Source organism: Globicephala melas, chromosome 10, assembly GCF_963455315.2.
Source record: "Globicephala melas chromosome 10, mGloMel1.2, whole genome shotgun sequence".
NCBI classification, from domain to species: Eukaryota; Metazoa; Chordata; class Mammalia; order Artiodactyla; family Delphinidae; genus Globicephala; species Globicephala melas.
The window spans coordinates 99,600,935-99,624,876 of NC_083323.1; the positions used below are offsets into that span (position 1 = coordinate 99,600,935).

Sequence of the window (23,942 nt, forward strand, 5' to 3'; positions counted from 1 at the left end):
GAATTTTTGATAGGACACAAAAAGCATGAACTATAAAAGAAAGTAAAAAATTTTTCCTTCACCAAAATAAAAACCTCATCAAAAGATAATGTTAAGAAAAAAAAAGGTAAGCCACAGACTGGAGAAAATATTTGCAGTGCATACATCTGGCCAAGACTACTTTCCATAATAAATAAAGAACTCTTACAACTCAAAAATAAGGCAAACAATTCACTAGAAACAGTGGGTGAGGAAGATAATGGCCAAATGGCCAAAAGCACATGAGAAGATACTCGACAGCATTACTCAATAGGGAAATACTTACTAAAGCCATATTAATATACTCCTGATTGATAAAGTAAAAAAAAAAGGCTAAAAATACCAAGCATTAGCAAGGATGCAAAACATCTGAACCTCTCACATACTGCTGGTCAGAATAAAAAATTGTACAACCACTTTGGAAAACAATCTGACAGTTTCTTATTAAGTTAAATATATATATATATATATATTTAGTATATGACTTGGCAACTCCAATTCTAGATTTTTCCTTCTGATAAGACACGTAACATAAAACATGAAACATATGAAAACATATGTCTACACAAAGACTTGTCCTTTAATGATCATAGCAGCTTTTTTCAAGATAACCAAAACCTGGAAACAACTAAAATGTCCATTAATAGGTGAGTAGAAAAATTATGGTTTACCCATACCATAGAAGACTACTCAGAAATAAAAAGGAACAAACTATTGATACCTATAAGAGAATAGATGAACCTCAAAAATATTATGCTGTGGGAAAAAAAAGAAGACACACAAGAGTATATACTCTATGATTGCCATTTACATGAAATTCTAGAACAGGCAAAACTAATCTGTCTTGACAGGAAGCAGATCAGTGGTTGACTGGGGATGAGGATGACGGCAACGGACTGCAAAGGGGCATGAGGTAGTAACCTCATTTTTTGCAGTGATGGAAATTTTGATTAGAAGGTGTATATATTTGTCAAAATTCATTGAACCGTGCACTCAAAGTGGGTGCACGTATTATTACATGTGAGTTGTAACCCAATAAAGTTTTTTTCAAATGAAACAAAAAAAGTTAAAAATATGAAAACACTTGGGGCCCATTCCAAGCGATTCCAACACAGCAGGACTAATACGGGGCCCAGAAATCTGCGTTTTAAACCAGCTCCATAGAGAATTATGCTGCAGGCTGTTTTGCTTATAGAAACGGTATTGGTTTCTATGAACACCCAACTCGTATTTAGACAACAAATCAACTAGGCAAGCAAAGAAAATTCAGAAGAAAAGTGTTTGAGTTTTTGTGGGCCCTCATCCCACCGCTCAACCTCCATTCCTCAGCTGGAATACTGGTCACTACCAAAGCATCCGCCTGGAAGCTGGCTCAGCTGTGGCTAAGCTCCCTTCATGCATTCTTTACAAAAGGAAGTCTGCGAGGAAAATGGATGGGAGGAAAGCACAGTAAAAACGCAAGTGCAGAGAAACCAATATATTTATTTGCAGAGCACAGATCCTTTCCTATAATGTCATTCAAGTCTGGCACCAGACGGGCTTGGCTGGCCCAGCTCACGGGACACGTGGTACCAACAGATATGCCTACTCTGGGGGGGAACAGCAGGTCCATAGGGAGGCTGGTGGCCCACCTCGGTGCAAGATACAACAGTACAACAGATATGCTAAGGGTACTCATAGCCCAGAGGAAAGGGTCATTTTTTTGCCAGATTGGATTGAACGGAGGTGCTCTATTTCCATTCCTTAGTCTTTTCCTGCTGCCTGACATATCTCCCCTGTCTTCCTCTGTTCTACTTGTTGAAACACTTCGCATCCCTCAAGGCCCAGCTTGAATAACACCTCCGCCTTATCAGATCACCATAGTCAAACACAACTTCCCACTCCCCCCAACTCCTGCGGCACTTGGCTTGAAGAGCCCTTACAGAAATTTTGATTGGTATTTTAGATATTCATGTGCGTGCTGTATCTACTAGGCTGTAATCTTGATTATAGAAACTATAACTTATGGTCCATGCTAGGGCTAAACTACATAGTTCCTAGTACGTTACTTGGCACTTAGTGTGTGTTTTATGTACGTGTATTGTAGAAAGTAATGAATGATTCAGTCCATGCGGATTCCTATCTCTGAGCTTTTGCTTATGCTCTTCCCCCTTTCTAGAAAATCCTTCCCACTTCAAGTGTTATTCCCTCCAAGGAGCCTTCCCAAATCCCCAAGCTGCTGGGCTCCTATAGCGCTCTGGGCAATCTCTATCTTATCACTTACAACAACCACCTTCTATTGAAATTAAATATTTATTACCTGTTTCTCCTACTTAATCAGAAGCGTCAAGAAGCCAAAGAGTCCGTCCTAGTCATCCTTATCTTACCACCACCTAGCACAGTGTTCGGTGTAGTATGCATTTCATAAATATTTTTCAAACAGAACGCTCTCTTAAGAAGTTTCTGGAAGCATTAGCCCTGTGACACAGAGGGCCCGGTTTATTTAGTCTGTGTTCCCATTAGAGTGGCCCAAACTGTCCTGAGGTCTCATTCCCAGACAAAATCCAGCGGAAACAGCCTTCCCACCCGAACTTTCTCCTTGGCTGGAGGGGTAGGACCGGATGTTCTCTGGGGTCCCTTACTGTCCTCTGATCCCCCCGATCCAGGGAAGCCCCCAGCAGAACAGACCGCCGAGCGTGTGGCCTCTCCTCACAAGGTCTTTAAGGTGGACCCTCGTCCTCTGGGATGACTGGACATAGGAAAAAGAACCCGTGACCTTTCAGACCACTTCTCTCTCCTTTCACCACCTTTCCTTTCTGCGCTTCCTCGTTCTCCCAGCCGCTCTCCTCCTCCTCTTTCCGCATCTGCTTCTGCTCTCCTACCGGTCCCACCGCACTCTCCCGGTGCCGCTGCTTCCGCCTGGCCGGCTTTCCCTTTCTCGCCAGTTGCCGCTCATCCATCCCGGGTCCCTTCGTTTATCCTGCTCCTCCGCCAGCCCTGCAGGAAGCCGAGACTCCTCACGAAGCTTAGAGGTGGGAGGTGGAGGGGAGGGGTGGGCCCTGGCGCCGCGGTCCCGCCCCTCGTGCGTGTGTGAATGTCTGTGTGGCGGTGACGCGGCGCCGGCGGAGAGCGAGGCGAGCGGATCGCCGGGGCTGCTCGGCTCCTGCGCGCCCTCGCGCTCCCCGCCGCCCGCCCAGGCGCAGGCAGGGCGCAGGCGGCGGCGGGCGGCATGGAGAGCTTGCTGGAGAACCCGGTGCGCGCCGTGCTCTACCTCAAGGAGCTCACGGCCATCGTGCAGAACCAGCAGAGCCTCATCCACACGCAGCGCCAGCGCATCGACGAGCTGGAGCGGCGGCTGGACGAGCTAAGCGCCGAGAACCGCAGCCTGTGGGAGCACCAGCAGCTGCTGCAAGCCGTGCCTCCGCCCGGGCTCGTCCCCCCGTCACCAGCCCCGCTGCCGGCCACCCCGGCCACCGCCGCCTCCGGGGCCCAGGAACAGCTCCGGGACCACGGACAGCTCCCGCCCACCGCGCCCGAGAAGCCCCCGCTTCAGCACCACGGACAGCTCCTGGCGCAGCCCCAGCCGGGCCCCAGCGGCAGGGCTCACGCATCCCAGCCGCCCCACCACCACCCGGCGGGGCCAGGGGCCGTCGCCGACAAGGAGAAGGAGCGTCCCCCGAGCTGTTGCGCCGCTGCTGGAACCCTCCTTCAGCACAAATCCCCCGCCGCCCTCGGCAAGGGCGTCCTGAGCAGGAGAACCGAGTGAGTGGGGAAGGCGGCACGGGGACCAACGTGCCGGGAGGAAGGGAAGCAAACGGGCGTGAGGAGGGGACAAGGGGGAAGTGGGGTGCACCCGAGACTGAAGGACTAGGGCCTTCAGTGTGCTTGCGGGGAGAAGTGTGTCAAGGAGGCTTGGGGGAAAGGAGGGAATGAGATCAGTGTCTGAGAGGGCTTGGGAGGTGTTGGAGCAAACGGGAGTATCCCAACCATCACTGGGGGCAAAGGAGGAAAGAAATGAGGGTTATTGGAAACTGGCAGATTTTAAAGGGGACAAGACTGGGGGGCAGATTAAACTGAAGGAAAGAGAACAGTTGAAGAATCTTTTCAAGTTAGGAAAAATCTGGATGGGAGTTTGGGTAGTAAAATTATTCGAATGGAGAGTGAGCTATGAAAAAGACAGAGGCTTGGCAAAGAGACGTGTTGAGAGCTTTGAAAAGGGCAGGGTCCAGGAACAGCAGACCTGGGGTCTGAGGGGATTCAGAAGGCAGAGCACAAGGCTGAGAGGCAGGATGATGTGAGAAGGCGGGGGGCTGGAGACAGAGGAAGAGGAAGGGTGGGAGAAAGCGTTTCCCAGAGGTGGCTGTTTAAGTGATGCAGTGGGAGTCCAAGCCAGCAGTGGCTCATTTGGACACGCTTACTCTGCTCTGACCTGAGTGGGCACCTTTCTTCTGAATGCCCACAGACCCAGAGGGGTGCAAGGTAACAACCCACCAGGCCCATAGAGGGTCCCTTTATAGTGTCCGGATTCAGTCTGGTTACAGCTTTTTCCTCTGACTCAAGGAGGATTTCTGTGCTGGGTGTTAGCAATCGTGGAAAGGGGATAATGATGAGAGAGACAGTTGGCTTGCGGAGATGGTATTTGGGTGGAATTCCTGTTTAAATCTCTGTTGTGGCTGGTGACTGCAAACCTTGCTTCCCCTTGGTTATTTGGTGATGACTGGAATCCCATGTTAGGTCCAGAGAGAAATATGCTCATTAGCCCCTGATGAGAAACTGTAGGACTTCAAGCTCTTTCTTTATGCCCAATGTCCATGAACTAGAGATATGGGGAGAAGAGATGAAAGAGGATTGGAATATTCTCTCCTCTGTATTGGGAAGGCTGTGACCAAGTCAGCTTCCTTTCTCTCATTAGACAGGTGATAGAAGAACACCTCACGGGAAATCAGAACCTAGTCAGCGCCTGCCCCTGACGATGGGGATGCTAAGGGAGTTGGGGGAGGGGGTGGGAAGGGTGGAGAGCCAAGAATCATCTTCAGCAGCCTTGGCGTGCTTTAGTCTAAGGCTACTTGTGAAGACTTGATGTAGACTCATTTTCTCCTCGCATCTACTGCAGAGTTAGACAAGTTGGGTCAGGACACAGGGTAGATTTGACCAGAACTTCGGGTCCTTAGGCAGAAGATCCAGGATGATCTCGTAGCATTTGATGCAAGTCCCAAGAAGATGTGGTTTTCCTTCCTACCTTCCTCAATGGCCCATTTGCCCTTCCTTCAGTTTAATGGTTTTCTTTCCTTATCTGGCAGAAAAAGCAGAAAGTCAGTTTTCCCTCAGTGCCCATGGCTCAGTAAGAGGCAAAAGGCAAAAGGCAAAAAAAAAAAAGGAAAAAAAATCCAAGATATTATGTGGCTTTTTCCCCAAATACGGGCAGCTATTCCATTCCATTTCCCGGGGGTAGCCACGGCTTCGTGGGAATTGTGCTTCTTCACCTGATTCCGCTCCTCACGCCCTTTGGTGTCTCCCTCCTCCTCCACCACGTCCCCACATTCTTTGCATCCCTTCAGGGGACTGTGTGGGCAAGACCGGTTGAGGAAAGATCATTTTTCTTGGATAAGGACTTTGCTGTGGCCCCCAAGGTGGCTTAAAGAGCCCAAACTCTCCTGCTCAGGTGCTCTTGCTGGGAATCCAGGGATTTTAGGAATCACCTGGATTCCTACCCATCCTCACATGTCAAAACTGGAGAGAAACCGTCATGTCCTCATCTTTCCTTCTCCCTTGTCCTGCTTTTGCTTCCCAAGGGAGCAGAACAAAAATAAGTAGTTAAGATGGTGGAAGAGAGTGGAAGTTTTGGAAATCTTTCACGCGGGAAGTTGTGCCAGGCACCAAGAGGTTAAACCCAGCAGTAACTCCTTCCTTTCTCCAGATCCTCCAGCTTTCCCCCCCTGCTCCCCAAGCCCGGACACCCAGAGACTTAGGGAGCTCAGACACGCATGCCTCCTCACTCTTCCTGCAGCTCCCTCCCCACTCGCATGGGAAATCATGAACATCAAGACGGACTGAATGCCCTTTGGACCACCCATTTCTTCCCACTGTTTTGCTTAACTTCAGTCCAAGTTTCCCCCCCCAGAATCTCAGGAAGGAATCATCTTTGCTGACTAGGTGTTTAGCCCCACCCTGCTCTCCACCCACGACCCCAATTTTGCACGTCTTGTCCTCCTCTGCCCAGCCTCTCAGTGGTGTAGGGCTAGATGCAGGCGGCCGGCAGGGGCACCTCTCCATGGATCGGGTGACATGGGGAGAGGGAGAGCTGAGCCAGCAGCCCTCTCCCTGGGGCCTCTCCTGGGGATCTCCCTGATGAATCAGTTCTCTACTGGGCATGCTGACGTAGGAGGAAGAGCCAGCGGAGGGGGTCCCTGGGTCATAATTTTGCTGAAATCCGTTCTCATTTCTTACTTCCCCTTCTCTGGACGCATCAGGTTGAGAATGCAGCTCTGGTGAGGTTGCCGAGGGGTGGGTGAGGGTTACCAGGGGCCAGGCAGCGTGAGATGCCTCACCACACGGCTTACCTCTTAGCCCCAGAACTCATCTTCCTCCCCGAATCCAGGAGAGGCAGGAGCCCTGGGGACCCTGGGGCTGGGAAATAATAGATTGTTTAGCTGTCATCAGATCTGCATTAACAGGCAACCTGGCCTCTCTCCCTCCTTCAGCTGAGGGAGCTACTGAAGGTGATGGCCTTGGACATCGGGCCAAGGAAGCAACAACACGGGTGTGGGTGAGCTCAAAGGCATGACGGAAGAACAACACCCGAGGGGTTAAAATTCTTTCTCTGCTGCTTCCTGGCTCTCGCTAAACTCCAGCCCCCACTGCCTTTGCCTCTTAATGAGAGCAGCAATCTAGCTTCCTCCTCTTTATTTCTTCAATCAAGGCTCACAGCATCTACAGAATTGATTATCCCTTTCCTGGCTGGAGCCAGAGCCTCAGCTTGACCTGGCAAAATTCCCCTCCGCGTCGTGGAAGCACACGACCTGACCTGAAGCTCCTGGCTTCAGTGTGGCCACAACTTCTCTGTCTGAGCACATGTTGGTCCACCCACCCGGCCGTGCATTTAGAGCCAGTGGATCCCAGTGTCTGCCCAAGTCCCCAAGCCCACAGGCAGAGGATTACCAGAGGGTGGCAAAGATTCTTGCCTTATAATTCAAATTCAGCACCTACCCTGGGCTCCCTACCTCCAAGGCACCATGAAGTCCGAATAGCTCCCGTGTTCTCCTCTTCCTCCCTTGTCTTTCTTTACAGCCTTCCTCTTCCTCCCTACTTTCCCCCTTCTCCTTTTTCTTCCTTTGCTCTTACCCTCCTTCCCTCCCCTCAAATATGTTCCCTCTCCTGTATTTTCTTCCTTCCATCTTTTGCTTCCATTTAAGCTGCGTAGGGAAGTCTCCTCCTCTCTGCTCCCATCCTAAGCATAAACTGAATCTTGAGTCATCTTTTGAGCACCACGGTCTCATGCTACCTGGAGGCCGGGGCACGGCTGGAAGACCACTGGACGTGCTTTTTAGCCTGTTGTCTGAGATGCTGATTGGAGCCGGCATCTCTGCTCCTACTGAGTCAGGGTTGTCTGCCTGGAGGTGGCAGACAGCCAAGACTGGCCCCTCCTGGGAGCTATTAAGAGAGCATGACGGTCTGTCTGTCAGTCAACTCTACTGTATCAAGCGTCTGGTCCGTTCAAAATCCTGCACTCTGTGCTGCAAAAAGACAGGAAAGATGCCGACAGTCCTTGCTCAACACACTCGAGACACAGATCTAGAAACATCTAAATAAGTGGAAGCAGACTGCAGGTGCCCAGAGCCATCCTCTATCAGAACAGAATGGGCTTAAGAGGGTGAGCGTACAAAGCATGTTCAGAGCCCAGAGAGAAGGTTTCCTTGGTTGGCGTCAAGGGCTTATGTCAAGAATAGCGAGAACCAAGGAGAGCTGGAAGGGGGACGGAGCCGGGAGGAGCCGATCCACAGAGATGTCTGTGCTACGCACGCTCACCATCCCACCCTCTGACCTACAGCCCCTCCCCCCATCATCCCTCCCCCGACCAGGCTAAACCCATCAACGTGGGACAGAGATCTGGTGCCGGGGTCCTTTCTGCCTTGCGGCCAAAAGCCCTTCTTGCTGAGGAAGCAACGTTACTGCCTGGCTCCCCGGCCTGCCTGTCCTCCTTCTCTTTCCTGTCTCAGCGAGGAGAGAACTTCGGGCTGCTCACCTGGAAAAGGGGGCCGAATGAAGGCTCACTGAGAGGAGGGCGTGGGTGTCTTCTGGTCACTCAGCAGCTGGTACGGAGCAGGCACTGGTGACGATCTGCTGTCCCCTGCCTTTCCGAGGGCCTGGACCAGCGTTCTTCCCTCCCTCTCATCCAAAAAGAAACCAGTCACCCCAGCCTCAGGAAAACCTGACGGCCTCCCTGCTGCTCAGCAGCCCGTGTGCCTTACTCCCCAGCCACCTCCTTCCTAGCGGAGCCCTTCCTGGGCCCACACAGGCAGCACCAGAGGCCCTTGCACAGGCATTTGGCGCGTCTTCCTCTTGGCCTGAAAGCCAGTGGGAGGAGCAGCAGTTGGTCCTGCTGATTCAGCAAATATCTATGCGGCCTGAGTTTCAAAGATCACTTATGAAAAACGGCAGATGGGGGTCAGGTCTGGTGGGGGGAGAGTGAATGAAAGGGAGGGTGACATGAAAAAGTGGGGAGAGCCAGGACAAGCAGCTGGACCCTGGTCTGGAAAGAGGCCTGGATCTTGGATTGAAATCCCACGTAAGGGGTTTCTTAGTAAGAGGTCCTGGGGATGCTTTCATTGCATCTGGCAGATCCCCAAATGCAAGGCCATCTGGCAGGATCTCCGAGGCTTGGGCCACTGCAGCGCCTTCCTCCTCTGCTTCTAAAGCACAAAGCGCGGGTTCCCACACGGGCTGCTAAGGGTTTTGTTTTCATGCAGGAATGGAGTGGTCCTCTCCATTTCAGGCAATGAGGGCATTAAGCAGCAGAAAGGGGCAGGAGTAGAGCGAGGGAGAACTTAGGCTGTTCAGGCCAAGAGGAACTTAAGGAAACCACAGAATCACAGAATTTTCAAGATCTAGGTGGTTCAGAACATGGGCTTTGGAGGTAGGCATACCTGGGTATGAATCCTGCTCTACCACCTACCAGCTGGGACACCTTACATTCATGGTGTACCTTCTTTGAGCTGTGGTTTTTTCATTTATGATATGAAGAACAATATCTACTTTAAAGGGATGTTTTAAACTTTTTTTTTTTTTTTTTTTTTACTGTTTCAGGCACAAAGTAAGTGCTCAACATATTGTAACATTTCTATGGATAAAGAAACCAGGGCCCAAGGCTCATCCAGAGTTAGACCATAGCTATCGAGGAGAACACAGGTTCAGCATTCCTTCAGGAATTCTTCCAGGCCACCTATCTAGAGTGACCTTTCCTCAACCACTCCCCTACCTCTGGACAGCGTGCACCCAAGCTATTCCAGATATGTGAACGGGCGCTTGCCTTCAAATGCAGCTAGGCAGGATCACCACCCCTTAGTGATCTATAACGAGGTCTCACAACTGTAGAGCTGGGAAATGCTTCCTTAAGCCCAACCTAAATTTCTTCGGTTGCATTTTCAGATTGTTTGCACTTCTCTTAAGGACACTGAAGGGATCTGAGTTACCACCCAACACCCCGTGGGGATGAGAATGACCTCATCCATTTTCTAAATGGGGAAACTACAGTCTCATCTAGTACGCAGACGTGACAAGGACAAAAGTGGAGAGTGGGGGACTGGAGTCTGAACCAGGAGATTGCCTCCCATTTGCTGGAATGAGAGCTAAATCCATGGCTCCAAATTCTTCCATCCCGGGAATGGAAAGGACAAGGTAGAACCGCACTTTGCAGGACTCCGAGGTCAGAAAGTGAGACAGAACAGCAGGGAGGGGCCGGGAAAAGGGGAGGCCTGACCCGACGTGGGGTTCTGGTGGAGGCTGGGGGGGAGGGTGGCTGGAGGAGGACTCTGATTTTCCTGGTCAAGCCCAGAGGGTAAAGGAGTTTCTTCTCGTAAGGGCTCTGTTAGATGAAATACCTTCTAGAAAACACAAAACAAACGGAAAAGAAAGGGTGGCAAGGTGGTCGTGACTGTGTGTGTGTGTGTGTGTGTGTGTGTGTGTGTGTGTGTGTGTGTGCGCGCGCGTGCGTGCTGAGACACGGCGTGGGGCAAAGGCTGTCGTGCTGTTGCTGTTTGGAATATCCCATCTGGAGGGTTATGTAACTCTGTGATGTTAATGCCTGGGCTGTGCTGAGCGCTCCCTTTCCTTGCCAGCTGGGGCCCGGGCTCTGTGGACAGGGGGCCTGCAGGCCTGTCCAAGTCCAGAGATGTGCCCCCCTGCCCCACACCCTCACGCTGTACGGTGGCAGGTCATTTCCTCCGGGCCACAGCTGCAGGGGCTGGAGGGCCTTAGGAGCTGGACCAGGGTCCCCCAGCCCCTCTGGGGAGTCAGGGGAATGTCAGAGCTGGAAAGGTCCTGTTAGGTCATTTGGACCCAACTTCTCATTTGGCAAACGAGAAAACTATGGCCCAAGACAGAAGTGACTAGTGCTTCCAAACTGGTTAGTGGCCGAACTAGGTATAGAACTCAGCTTCTCTAAACTCTTCATCCAGTACTCTCGTCAATATAGTGGGGGAACAAGAGGACCAGTCAAGACTGCTCCGTGGGTGTGCGTGGCCAAACTTACCGCGAGTTATGGGGGCTTCAGGCATTCCACGGGGGTCTCGCTGCCTTCCAGAATATCTCGCCTATGCCAGCAATTCTACACGTAGAGATTCCTTTGGGTACTTCAAGGTTATCCCCCTTGTTAAAATGCAAATTCTCCTAGGACAGGAGAAAAACCAACACATTTATTAGATTTATTAGACATTATTAGACTATTAGACTGTTGCACTTCAGCATGAGAGAGTTCATCTGAGCAGTTTCTGAAGGGCGGGTTTGATAAGGGAGGAGGATGCCTGGCGGCCAGGGCAGCAGGCTTATAAGGCATTGAAGGGCTCATGGGGGACGCTGTTGACAGTCTAAACGGTCTTCACCTCCACTGTATTTTGCAGAGAATTAGCACTGCCTTGCCTGGGCCTGGTAAGCAAAGGGCAGGGACCCAGGGCACTCACTCCCACACTGGCTTGTCTTGAAAAAGTAATTATCTGGGCTGGAGAAGGAATACTTCCCCAAGGAGCTTCATGTGTAAAAGTCATAACGCAGGAATTTAAGGAGCATCCTGGTGCTTGGTAAGCACTTTTGATCCTTTCTAGGCTCTTAAAATAATTTTTTTTTTTTTTTTTTTGTGGTACGCGGGCCTCTCACTGTTGTGGCCTCTCCCGCTGAGGAACACAGGCTCCGGACGCGCAGGCTCAGCGGCCATGGCTCACGGGCCCAGCCGCTCCGCGGCATGTGGGATCTTCCTGGACCGGGGCACGAACCCGTGTCCCCTGCATTGGCAGGCGGACTCTCAACCACTGCGCCACCAGGGAAGCCCTTAAAATAATTTTTTGGGTGGCAACATTTCACACAGCTCTATTGGGGTTTGTCATGGTGGGGATGAACAGCATGGGGGATGGAGGCCAACTCAACACCCAGTAGGTGTGTGATGAGTAATGCTGGAAGGAATAAACTCTCAGTGCGTAGGGCACAGGCAGGCCCATCCACGCTTGAGTGGAAGGAGCGGGTATGGAGTCAGGGCCGAAGAAGGTCTCAGCTGGAGGGAGTCCCACCAGGGGGTGGGCTGTGCTCTGGCCCACGAGCACAGTTTCTGCAGCTGAGCACCTGGGAAATGCTGGATCAGAGGCTTAGCTCTTAAGGCCATCTGGGGAGTGAGGGGGACCTGGGTGCCCATTGCAGCTAACAGATCCCACCTCAATTCTACCGGTGAGCATGGAGAGCCCTCCTCCCGCTCTGCCCCCAGCCTCTGCCCAGTCCAGTCTTTACCCTGGGGAGCTGCATTAAGAATGAAGCATGAGGGACCTCCCTGGCGGTCCAGTGGTTAAGACTCCGCACTTCCACTGCAGGAGGTGCAGGTTAGATCCCTGGCTGGGGAACGAAGATCCCGCCACGGCCAAACAAAAGAATGAAGCATGAGAAAGCCCTTGGAGTGTTTCACCTCAGACACCCACACACACGGCCTGTCAGCAGGTTGAACCAGAAATGGAAAATGGACCTATGAGGATGGGAGGGAGAGGAAGCCGGAATCGCGGCCATGTCTCCAGGTAGAAAGAGACAAAGGAGAGCTGGATTCTGGGGTCCCACTCTGGCCTGGGAGAAGCAACAGGAAGCAGCAGCAGGCTCCAGGCCTCTCCTCTTTCTCTGCCAGGCAGTGGCGTCAGCTCTGGTCAGGGAGACGTTAGGACCCTGCCGGGAGGCGACTAGATGTGAGTCCAGCGTGGCTGCGTTTGTGGGACTGAGGGGGTGCGTCTGAGTGTGGGTGAGCGTTTTCCTGACTTGGGCTGGGGGACAGGGGTGAGGATCCCACCACACAGCACAGGCCTTCTCCCTGTCTCCCCACCCCCGGGGCTCATCTCCCTGTCAGGACTCTGGGTTCCTTCTCCTTTTCTCTGCGTGCTTGTTTCTCTCTTCTGGCCAGCCAGTTCCTCCCGTCTGTAAAGTGGGGCGAGTCTACAGTGCCCCCATGCCCCGTTTTCTACCCCTCACTCTGCCTCGAGCGTGAAGGAGACCTGGCCTCTGGAGGCTGTGAGCTCCTGGGAAAAAGGCTGCCCGGACGGTGGGCGGCGTAGGGGCGAGACCTCTGGGGGTCTGGTGACGCATTTTGTTTGGAAGGTCAGGTACCAGCAGGAGCAAGATGCATGCCTAGCTGCAGCGTGACCTTCCCTGCACCCGACTTGGCCTAGCTGTGGCCAGGGACTGGCGCCCATGACCTCTCTGGGCTGGACCAGTCAGGTCAAACCAGCTGTCCCCCTGCCTCCAGTCAGGAATGCACTCCCCATCCCAGCAGAGAGGCAAGGGAATTCCACCATTTCTTCTGTGATAAATGATTCCAAACGACCACAATTTTCATTCAACACATCAATCCAACACAATGATTATTTAAAACAGCAACAGCAACAGAACTCTGCAGAGCAGTTGGGAATCTCTTGCCTATGTCTAGTTTCAGCGCTTCCAGTGCACAGTCTGGTCTTTACAGACGGAGATGCCCTGGTGCTTCCAAACCGGCTGGTTGGGCATCTTGGACATTCCTGGAGCTACTCAACTCATAAGAGCCCGTGGGTGAGGGCCAAAGGGAATTCCAGAGGCAGGTGAAGGCACCGTGCTGCACAGCACTGGATCGGGGTGGGGAGGGAGCCCAGAAGCTAGACTGAGGCCAGAAGCCAGGACTCCCGAGCTCCGATTGCTGTGCCCACCCTCACAGACCCCAAGTGTGAGCTTGCAGCAAACCGCTCCCCCGTCCCTGGACCTCGGTGTCCCCTCTGCCCAAAGGGGACAATCAGTCTTTGCCCGCCTTTGGGCCCCTCTCTGTCCTCAGTTCACTGAGTCTGTGGCAAAGCAGGGCTGTTCAGAGGCTGCTGCAGCAGAAAGCACTTACCTTAGATGGGCAAAGTGACTTCCAAATGGTAAGAGCCTTAGGAAGGGAGCTCAGAATCCACTCTCCCTTTCGAGAAAACAAAGGAGACAGACCCTGGGGCCGGGTGTAGGGCGGCCAGGCCCCGCAGGTCGGGGAGGGCGGGGTGAATTCTGCGGGGGCTTCCCGCTCCAGCCCCCCAGGAATTTCCACGGGGCCCCCTCTGGACATTGGCGCATCAACAGCTGGAGGGGAGCGCAAAGGATGCAGCCCCCTCCTCCTCCCGACTCGCCGGGAGCCTGGGGAAGCCCTTCCGCGGGCGGCGCATCCCATGGGCTCCGCGGGGGCGGACCCAACGAGCCGGGCTCGCGGCTGCGTGGGCGGCCTGGCGAGCGGCGGGCGGCGCGGGATCTACCCGCCCACGCGCCCCTCGGCGCTTCCCAGCGGGGGCGGCAGAGTGAGACCCACCCCCGCGCCCGGAAGCCGCGCGCCCGGCGCCCATCCCGGCGTGGCGGCTGCTGAGTCACGCGCCCGGGAAGCGCGGCCGCTGCCCCCCCATCCCCCACTGCGCGCCCGGGCCCCGTGGGAGTGGGGAGGGGCGCGTCTCGCGGGTCCGCTGCTCCCCTTCCCCCACCCCCGCGGCCCTCCCCCCTAGCCTGGCGAGCCGCCCGCCCACGTAGTCTGGGAGCATCCCAGCCGCGTGCCTCCCGGGGGAGGAGCTTCCGGGCTGCGACCCCGCCCCACACCCGACAGGCCGGGCCGCTGCCCGAGGGTGCGGGCGCTGCGGGCGGGACGTGCGCTCCTGTCCCGGCCTCCGTGGATGGCTGGGGGGAGGGCCATCGCCTTGCTGGGGGAAGCCGCGGGGGCGGCTGAGAGGTTCGGGATCAGGGTGGTGTCACGGAGGTCCAGTTCTTCCGAGCGTCCACCTCCCTAGCCTTCCTTGTACCCGAGTCACCTTGGCCAGAGAATCCCAGCTCCGTCTTAGCCCACCATATCTATATTTGTATTTTGTACAAGTACAAATCTTCGAGTTCTGGCCCAGCCTGTGATAACCATAGTAGCTCAGAAGGTGACCTGGGGTTTGAACCCTGATTCGGTCGTGTACTAACTGTGATCCTCAGCAGTGACAGCCTTGGCTTCCTTGTCTGTAAACTGGCGGTAGGATTAGTGATAACCTCCCAGGACCGCTGTGAAAATTCAGAGTTGATGCCAATGCAGCACTGAGCAACCCAGGCGCAGTGGGAACTCGAAGGACAGCAGTTATTTGGGGACCCCTCTGGCAGGAACTGGGCCAGAAAGTGATTTTTGAAGGTGGAGGCTTCCCGAGGGCTCCAAACAGGGCTCCTCCTTCCCTCCCTGACAGCCTCTCAAATATTTGAAGACAGTCATTCCCCCTCCCTGGCCTCCTGGACCGCTCCCTCCAGCCGCCTCCTTTTCTTTCTCCTTTTCTTTCTCTCCGGTGAGCACACTGGCGCCTACACTTTCTGCTCCACGTGGGTCTGGGGGTGTCTCTGCCCACCTGGTCACTGGCTTCTAGCTCCCAGAACACAGCACCTGGAGACAGCCCTGTGGCCCGGGAGGTGTGGCCCAGCCAGCGTGGGGGCAAGGAGAGTCCCTCCCTCCCCTCCCCTCCCCTCCCCCTCCCCTCCCCCTCCCCTCCCCTCCCCTCCCCTCCCCTCCCCTCCCCTCCCCCTCCCCCTCCCTCTCCCCTCCCCCTCCCCCTCCCCTCCCCTCCCCTCCCCTCCCCCTCCCCTCCCCTCCCCTCCCCTCCCCCTCCCCTCCCCCTCCCCTCCCCCTCCCCTCCCCTCCCCCTCCCCTCCCCTCCCCTTCCCTCCCCCTCCCCTCCCCTCCCCCTCCCCCCTCCCCCTCCCCGCCCCTCCCCCCAGCGTTGCAGGTTCTGGACCCTGCCTGGCTCTGGATGGCACCTAGGAACCGACTGGCTTTCTCGACCCCGGGCCACACAGATGGGACCTGGCAAACGAGGTCAATGAAAGTCCCTGGGCTCTTTCTGCTGTCTTCCGCTTCTGGCCACCTGTACTTCTGCAAGTGGCTTTCATTTTAACACCCAAAGAGCTGAACTTTTCACATGGCTCCGTTGGTTTTCATTTTGTTAATCCGGTTGTGTTCTTTTTAAAAGTTAATTTACTCTTTTCAAACAGGTAATACTTCGACATAGTCCAAATTTTGAAAGATGTAAGTGTTTTCAGTGAAAAGTGTCTCCCTGCCCTTGTTTCCCATCCACTCACCCACAACCCTACCCCCATCCGCTGTCCCCAGCAACTACTGTTAGAAATTTCTTGGGCATCCTTCCAGGGGTAGTCTATGTATATTCAAGCAAATATACATATATATATACTTGTTTAGATATGTGTATGTTTCTTTTTACACAAATGGTAGTATACTATATGCCACTCTGCATCTTGTGTTCCCCCCCCCCCCAATAATAATCTATCCTGGTGATCCTTCCATATTCAGTATAAAAAGAGCTGTCTCATTCCTTTCAATAGCTGTAAAGTATTCCATTGTGTGGCTGTCCTTTCTTCTCTTCTGCTGAGCGTGTAGAAGGCAAGCTCTGGGTAGCCTGCCTCTGTGTAATCATTTGGGGTGGGCTTTTCTGAGGGTGGGGTGGGTGGTGGATGGGTAGGCAGACATTACCCAGGGGCTCCATTTGAACTTGGTCCTCCAGCTCCATTGGCGCGGACCTGCTGCTGGAGCCTCCTACAGACATTGGTAAATTGTGGTAGAAATAAGATTAAGGGAGCGGGCTTCCCTACCTGAAAACGCTTCACCACTCTTCCAACTTGGAAGAGTTGTCTGCGGTCCTCAGGGCTGGGGGAGCTCCCAGGATATTATAATCTGGTTCAAAATGAGCTGAAAGTGAGTCCTACAGCCCCACCTCCTTCAGGAAGTCTTCCTTAACTGATCTAATAAACAGAGTTTCTCATCGCCTCTTCCCCTACTTCCCACCCCGGGCTGAGCACACTCCAGTTCTTGCTAATGATGAAGTTAATTCTTCATTTCTGTGGCTTAAAAGTGCTTGTTTTCTTCTCTCCATAAGTATATGCTTACGGCATCTGTATTCTTTCTTTCACTTAACAAATATTTATCGATTATCTGCTGTGTGCAGTTACTGTGCCAGGTACCAGGGTACAGCAGTGAGCAAAAATCCCCACATCCCTTCAGGAAGCTTATAGACAAAAAATAAACTAGATTAAGAATGAAAACAGAGTACGTCTGATGGGATAAGTGCTCTGAGGAGAAATAAAACAGAGCAAGGGGGCCTGGGAATAAAGGGATTTGCAATTTCAGACAGGGTGCCCTGGGCAGGCCTCCTGGAGAGCTAAGAGAGCACCTGAGAGATGCCCTGGAGGAGGGGTTCTGTGCCAGCTGGGGGAGGACCTTTCCTGGCGAGGCGGGCGCAGCACAGAGGTGAGTGAGGGAGCCTGTCTAGTTGTTCAGGTAAGACAGGGGCAGAGCGAGCGCAGGGAGAGTGGTCTGAGGTGAGTCAGAGACTTTGGTGGGGTGGAGGGAGGCTGGGAGCGTGCAGGGCTGCAGCAGATCCTGTAAGAGGTTCTCTCCTGGTATTTCCAAATCCACCGGGCAGTGTTTGGAAGCGCGTGGGGACGTTTTAGCTGTCGCAGTGGCTGGCAGGGTTAAGGGGGGCGAAGCATTGCTCTGCTGGCATTTAGTGGGCAAAGGCCACAGCGAACGCCCTCTAGTGCTCAGGACCATTCCCACAAGGAAGAGTCTTCCTGCCCCAATGCCAGCGTTTCTTGTTGAGAAGCACTGATAGGGCCTTGGAACCTATGGTGAAGAGTTTGGCTTCCACATTAAGAAAAACTGGAAGCCAGTGGACGGTTTTAAGCAGAGAATGCTTCAAAGGGACCTCGGCTGCTGGGTTGAGAATAGACTTGAGGAAGAAGAAAGCCAGCCGGCAGCAGGGAGATAAGGTAGGAAGTGGTTGCGGAGTCCAGGTACGAGACGGAAGTAGCTTGGACGAGAGGCCGTGGTAGCAAGTGGGGATAAGCAGTGAAACCAGCAGGACTTCCTGCGGGGTTAATGTGGGTATGAGAGGAACAGGAGTAGAGGATGAGTCCAAGAGTTTGCACTGAAGTTACTGGAAGGATGAGACGGGGACATCTGAGGAGGTAGCGTTTTAGCCACGCTAAGTTGGGGATGCCTGTTGTGAGATGCGCACTGGAGAGGGCTGGCAGGTCTTTGGATGGACTGGAGATAAAAATTTGGGAGGGCTTTTAAACCCTCAAGGCTGGATGACACCACCAATGAGTGAGGAGAGAAGACCACAGAGGGCTGGTACGGAGCCTTGGAGCACGCCGGTGTCAAGAGGTGGGGATGGGAGCAGAGAAAGAGTGTCCAGAGGGAGCAGCAGGCAGCTGGAGAACCACGTGGTGTCCCAGCGAAGAGGGGTCTCAGTGAGGACGGTGCAGCAGTCACCTCCTGGAGAGGGTGAGCAGGGAGGAGAGTCCATCGTGCAGCACGGAGGTCATCGGTGACCCTGAAAAGCACAGCTTGGGTAGAGCAAGGGGCAGGGTGGAAGCTTGATTGGTGTGGGTTTAAGAGAGAAGGGAAAAGAGATTTAGACAAATCAACCCCGGGTAAAGTGTGGACCTTGACTAGGTCCTAATTCAAGTGAAGCAACTGTAAAAAGACATGTTTAAGGCCATCGGGGAAATTTGAACACAGATATTGGAAGTATTGTTACTTCAGTTAGCTATAATAATGATACCGTGATATCTTTTCAAAGTTCTTACCTGTTTAGAGATACATTCTGGGTGAAATGGTAGTATTTCTGGGGGTACACTTTAAAATACTCCAGCAAAAAAGATGGGGGTAGAAGACTGGCAAAAATGTATGTTTGAAATTTCTGTAAAAGGAAGTTTAGAAGGTGACAGAATGGGAGGGGCTGCAGAAAGTGAGTATAGAAAACTCTTCGGTGAATTTTGCTAGAATGAAGAGTAAAGAAATGGGGTGGTTCCTGGAGGGGGAAGAGGGTTCAAGACAGAAGATTGTTCTTGAAGGTGGGAGCAACGGTGGCATGTTTGTCTCAGCCAACTGCGGGGACTGGCCGTCCACAGGAAAGGCCCCACACTGGACGCTGCAGGGAGACTAAGGAACACGGCCTCACTGCCTGGAGGAAAGTAATACTAATTTAATGAAAGCTAATTTTTTATCTTGCACTCACTGTGGCCTGGGCATTGTGTTATGTGCCTGACAAACTTTATCTCAATATGTCTCAATAACTTCTTTTTTTTTTTAAATTTTATTGGAGTATAGTTGCTTTACAATGTTGTGTTAGTTTCTGCTGTACAGCAAAGTGAAACAGTTCTACGTATACATATATTCCCTCTTTTTTGGATTTCCTTCCCATTTAGGTCACCACAGAGCACTGAGTGGAGTTCCCTGTGCTCTCCAGTAGGTTCTCATTAGTTATCTGTTTTATACATAGTATCAATAGATATATGTCAATCCCAATCTCCCAGTTCATCCCACCCTGCCCCTTTCTCCCCTTGGTATCCATGTGTTTGTTCTCTATGTCTGTGTCTCTATTTCTGCTTTGTAAATAAGATCGTCTATACCAATTTTTCAGATTCCACATACACGCGTTAATATACGATATTTGTTTTTCTCTTTCTGACTTACTTCACTCTGTATGACACTCTGTCACAATAACTTCTACACCTGGGGGGTGAGGCACAAGAGGGTCAGGAACTGCCGCCTCCCTCCACCTCGTTCAAGCAACCACCGTGAGGCAGCGTCCAGATTCAAACCCAGGGGTGTGATTCTGGGGTCATTGCTCTCAGCCTCTCTCCTCCTGCAGACGATTGCAGGAACGATTGCAGGAACATGCATTCAAACGGCCTCTGCCCTGGAGACTGTCATTCAGGAGGAGGTTAGGGGAAGGAGGGCAGCCAAGTCTACTCTAAAGGAAGCTCTCAGGATTCCGATGCAGCTCCCCACTCAAGAGCCATCCGAATAGATCAGCCTGAATCGGCCAGCTAGGGGCTGGGGAAATAATGAAAATGTGTCGAGCTGATGAGCTGAGTCCTATCTGTACATCCATTTAACAAGTAGCTATTGAGCACCTACTGCATGTCAGGCTCTGCTGTAGGTGCTGGGGAGTCACAGCGAACGAGTCAAAGACTCGGCCATCATGGAGCTCACATTCGAGAGAAGAAGACAGATGGTAAACCAGAAAAGTGACTCCGGGATATATACACTCATAAGGACTCTAAGGAAGAATAAGGGGCTGACTGGGAGGAGGGAGCTTGATAGGCAAGACCTCACTTAGGCGGTGACATCTGAGCAGAGAAATAAAGTGAAGGACAGAGTCATGGGAAGACCTGAGGGAAAAACATTCTGTGCAAATGCCCTGGGGCTGGAAGAAACACATGTTCAAAGAACAGGAGGGAAAGGTGGAGAGAGAGAAAGAGAGAGAGAGAGAGGGTTGGAGGGGTCCTCCAGAGGGGTTTGTGGGGTGGAAGTTGTTTGAGTGGCGGTTTTGAGCAGGGAGCAACGTGATCCACCCCTGCAGGAAAGTCAGGGGGCTCAAGGGGCAGAAAAGGGAGAGCAGCTTGCAGAGAGAGCCCCGCAGTGCAGCCCGCAACCCGCAATCTTCACTCATTTATTCAGTCTTTCTTTCAACATCCACGTACTAATTTCTGCCATGCGCTAGGCATTTATGTACGTCTTCTAATCTCGTTTTCTCCGTACAATCCTAATGGGAAGGTATTATTATCCCCATTTCACAGATGTGATAAGTGAGGCCCAGAAAGGTGAAGGTGACCCACCGAGGTCACACAGCTACAGTGGTGTCTTCAAGATTCACACACAAGCTTTAGCCTCGTACACCCTGACGTAGCTATCCCCGCCCTAGGGGAGTCCCCTGCGTTGGGGACGTGCCTCCCAAGTCAAGGCCTGATTGGGAACTTGGCTCAGTGCTCAGGGACCCAGAGGCTGGTGGCTCCACGTGACACACCCATGCGACAGTTGTTCGTGCTGCTGAGCTTAGCCTTTGGCCCACTCACCTCTGTCTTGCCGTGAGGACTGGGCTAGAGGACAGGCAGAGTGTCACCCACGTGTAGCCATGGATGGATGATTTGCAAGTCCCCATAGGACATCGTATCCCTCCATGGCCCACGTGGTCAGGAGGGTTCAAGGAGGGTTCACATAAGGGATGAAACATTCCTGGTCTCAGTCCTCTGTGTGTGTGTGTGTGTGTGTCTGTGCACGTGCGTGCATGTGCGTGCGCGCATCTGCACCCGCAGGGTTGCTTGTGAAAATATGTATATGTGCGTGTGTGTGTCTACACAGCGAAGAGTGAGTGCATGTGCCTCCGTCACATGTGTGTGCAGGATTGTGCGTGCATAGGTTTGGGGTGTCCACAGCCACACCAGTGGGGAGGCAGGGATCGAATGCTGCTGTTCCCAAACCTACAGCTTGCGGGCTCTTCGGGAAGCGAGCTACCCCTGCAGTTGGAGAAGGGGCCTTGTGGACTCCGCCCCAGAGCACCCGTGGCTTCCTGGCTGCTCCGTGGGGCGCACTCCTAGGATGAGAGGAACTTGGCTTACTGTCCACCCCTAAACAGCTGTGTGACCTTGGGAAAACCAGACCACTTCTCTGTTCCTTACCTGCAAATGGGAATAACTAGATCTGACCCATATACAAAGATTAAAAGATGTGTGAGAAGATGCTGTATAAACGGTGAGGTGGTGGATGGAAGGGAAGAGACGGCAGCCTCATGTGTCCAGCATGGTGCCAAGTGTGATAAGGAACACACTGGCCACAAAAGCGAAAAGAAACAAGTGGGAGGCTATCAAACTAAAAACCTTCTGCACAGCATGGAAACCATCAACAAAATGAAAAGGCAACATTCCGAATGGGAGAAAATATTGGCAAATCATATACTGGTAAGAGGTTAATATTCAAAATACGTAAAGAACTCATACAACCCAATAGCAAAAAGTAAACAATCTGATTAAAAAATGGGCAGAAGGGACTTCCCTGGTGGTCCAGTGGTAAAGAATTCGCCTTCCAGTGCAGGGGATGCGGGTTTGACCCCTGGTCGGCGAACTAAGATCCCACATGCTGCGGGGCAACTAAGCCTGCCTGACACAACTACTGAGCTCACATGCCTCAACTAGAGAGGCTGCATGCCGCAAACTACAGAGCCCACGTACTGTGGAACCCGTGCGCCACAACTAGAGAGAAGCCCGCACACCGCGACGAAGAGCCCACACTCCACAACGATAAAATGATCCCGCGTGCCTCAACGAAGGTCCAGGGTGCCACAACTAAGACCCGACGCACCAAAAGAAAAAAAAAAAAAAAAGGCAGAAGACCTGAATAGACATTTTTCCAAAGAAGACAGACTGACCAATAGACACATGAGAAGATGCCCAACATCACTGATCATCAGGGAAATGAAAATCAAAACCACAATGAGATGCCACCTCACACCTGTTAAAATGACCTTCATCAAAAGGGCAAGAAATAAATGCTGCAGAGGGTGTGGAGAAAAGGGGACCCTCTTGCCCCGTTGGTGGGAAGGTAAACCGGTGCAGCCACTATGGAGAACAGTACGGAGGTTCCTCAGAAAATTAAAGATACAGCTACCACATGATTGAGTAATTCCACTTTTGAGTATTTAGTCAAAGGAAGCGAAAGCAGGATCTGGAAGAGATATCTGCCCCCCCATGTTCATTGCAGCACTATTTACAATAGCCAAGTTATGGAAACAACCTAAATGTCCATCAATGGGTGAATGGATAAAGAAGATGTGAGATATATATATTCCACACAGTGGAATATTATTCAGCCACGAGAAAGAAGGAAATCCCGCCTTTTGTGGCAACATGGACAGACTTGAGGGCATTATGCTAACGAAATAAGTCAGACAGAGAAAGACAAATACTGCATGGTATTACTTGTATGTGACTCTTAAAAAGAAAAAAAGTCAAACTCATAGAAACAGAATGTAGAAAAGTGGTTGCCAGGGACGGGGGGTGGGATGGGAGAAATAGTGAGAGGCTGGTGAAAGGGTACAAACTTTCAGCTGTGAGATGAATAAGGTCTGAGGAGCTGATGTAAGGCATAGTTAATAACGTTGTGTTGCATAATCGAAAAAAAAAAAAGAAGACTGCACTAGACCCAGGCAGACTCTGCCCTCAGCCCAGCAAACATTGAACAAGTAATCAGTGGCCAGCCCGGTGCATGGGATGGGGATGCAGATACCCAAGATGTGGAGTTTGCCGTTTGATTGGGAAATAGAGCATCTCGTTCAAGAATGGAGCGACCTCTAGTTACTAGGACGGTGGGCTGTGAGCTGAACATCTTCTCATTTAGCTAACCCTAAAGGCACTCAGGCTTCCTGTTCGGTCCACCGCATGCCCCAGCCTCTGCTGTGGCAGCAGTATACCCTGGGGCTGGGCCCAGGCCTCTGCCTTACCTGTGAAATGGGGGGCAGCATCTCTGCCTCTCCAGTCCGTCGTGTTGTGTGTGTGGCCGTGAGTTCCTGGCAGGCAGTGTGGACATGATGCGTAGACAGGCAGGCAGGCCGTTGTGGAGTGTCCGCTGTCTTCTGAGCTCCACGGCGACTCTGAGTGCGGAGGAGACGGTTTTCCTGTTGGGGATGGGATGCCTTGATGCCCTCTTCAGGAAGCGTGAAAAGGAGATGGGGCTGCTTTTTGCAGTTTGAATTGGGTGGAAACTTTGCAAAACCCGCACAGGAGTGAGTCCAAGCCGCTTCCTCTCTCTCTGCAGAGGCCCCTCGTCTGTGCCGTGTAAGGGCCATGAGAGTGTCCACCTGGCAGGGGTACTGGGTGTGGAAAAGCTGTGGTCATTCCACTGAAATCAGATTCAGAGACTGGTCTCTCCCTGAAGCGCTTACAGTCTAGTGAGGAGGGAGAAACCCTCAGTCCCCAGGTGAGAGCTGTTATGAACCAGCCCAAGACCTGGCGCCTGAAAAGCACCCCGGGTCCGGAAGCAGCAACAGCATCTGTGTGCGCAGAAATCTCTTGCTGGGGCGGCTCTCCTGCGCGTGGCGGTGGTTGGCCGGGCCTGACTGCCCCGGAAAGCTCACTTTCAGGGTGCTCACGAGCACTGCCTGGCCGGCTGCTGTTGGCGCTGGCCCCGTTCCTCTCCATGGATTCCTCCCTGCAGGGTTCCTTCGATCACCACGAAAACCACCGGGCAGACCACTTCCCTGGAAGCCAGCGGCTGGGGTGTTTCAAGAAGGAAGGTTGGGCTGGGAAAAGTTGAGTCAATGAGGAACTGAGAAGGTCCCGCTGGATTGGCAACCAGATCTCTGGGGGACTCCCTGGGGGGCTCCCTGGGGAAAGCTCTGCTAGGGCTC

General features: G+C 52.6%; 1 protein-coding gene and 1 long non-coding RNA gene across 8 annotated transcripts in view; one reads left to right on the forward strand and one right to left on the reverse strand.

Annotated features, from left to right (window-relative positions):
• Positions 1-1,511: 1,511 nt before the first annotated feature.
• LOC132597983 (uncharacterized) lies at positions 1,512-13,966 on the reverse strand. The gene is made up of 3 exons (XR_009565545.1): positions 13,595-13,966; positions 10,745-10,881; positions 1,512-5,290 (listed from the first exon to the last, which is right to left on the reverse strand). It is a non-coding gene; the product is annotated as an uncharacterized lncRNA (long non-coding RNA).
• IQSEC3 (IQ motif and Sec7 domain ArfGEF 3) overlaps positions 3,109-23,942 on the forward strand; it is a 99,110-nt gene continuing 78,276 nt past the window's right edge. For 4 of the 7 annotated variants that reach the window (XM_060306487.1, XM_060306489.1, XM_060306488.1 and 1 more), the window contains exon 1: positions 3,110-3,759. In XM_060306487.1, the coding sequence (XP_060162470.1) occupies positions 3,227-3,759 (533 nt within the window). In that variant the 5' untranslated portion in view covers positions 3,110-3,226. Of the gene's footprint in view, positions 3,760-23,942 lie in introns of all 7 variants that reach the window. The other 3 variants (XM_060306485.1, XM_060306486.1, XM_060306490.1) reach the window with 2 other exon arrangements.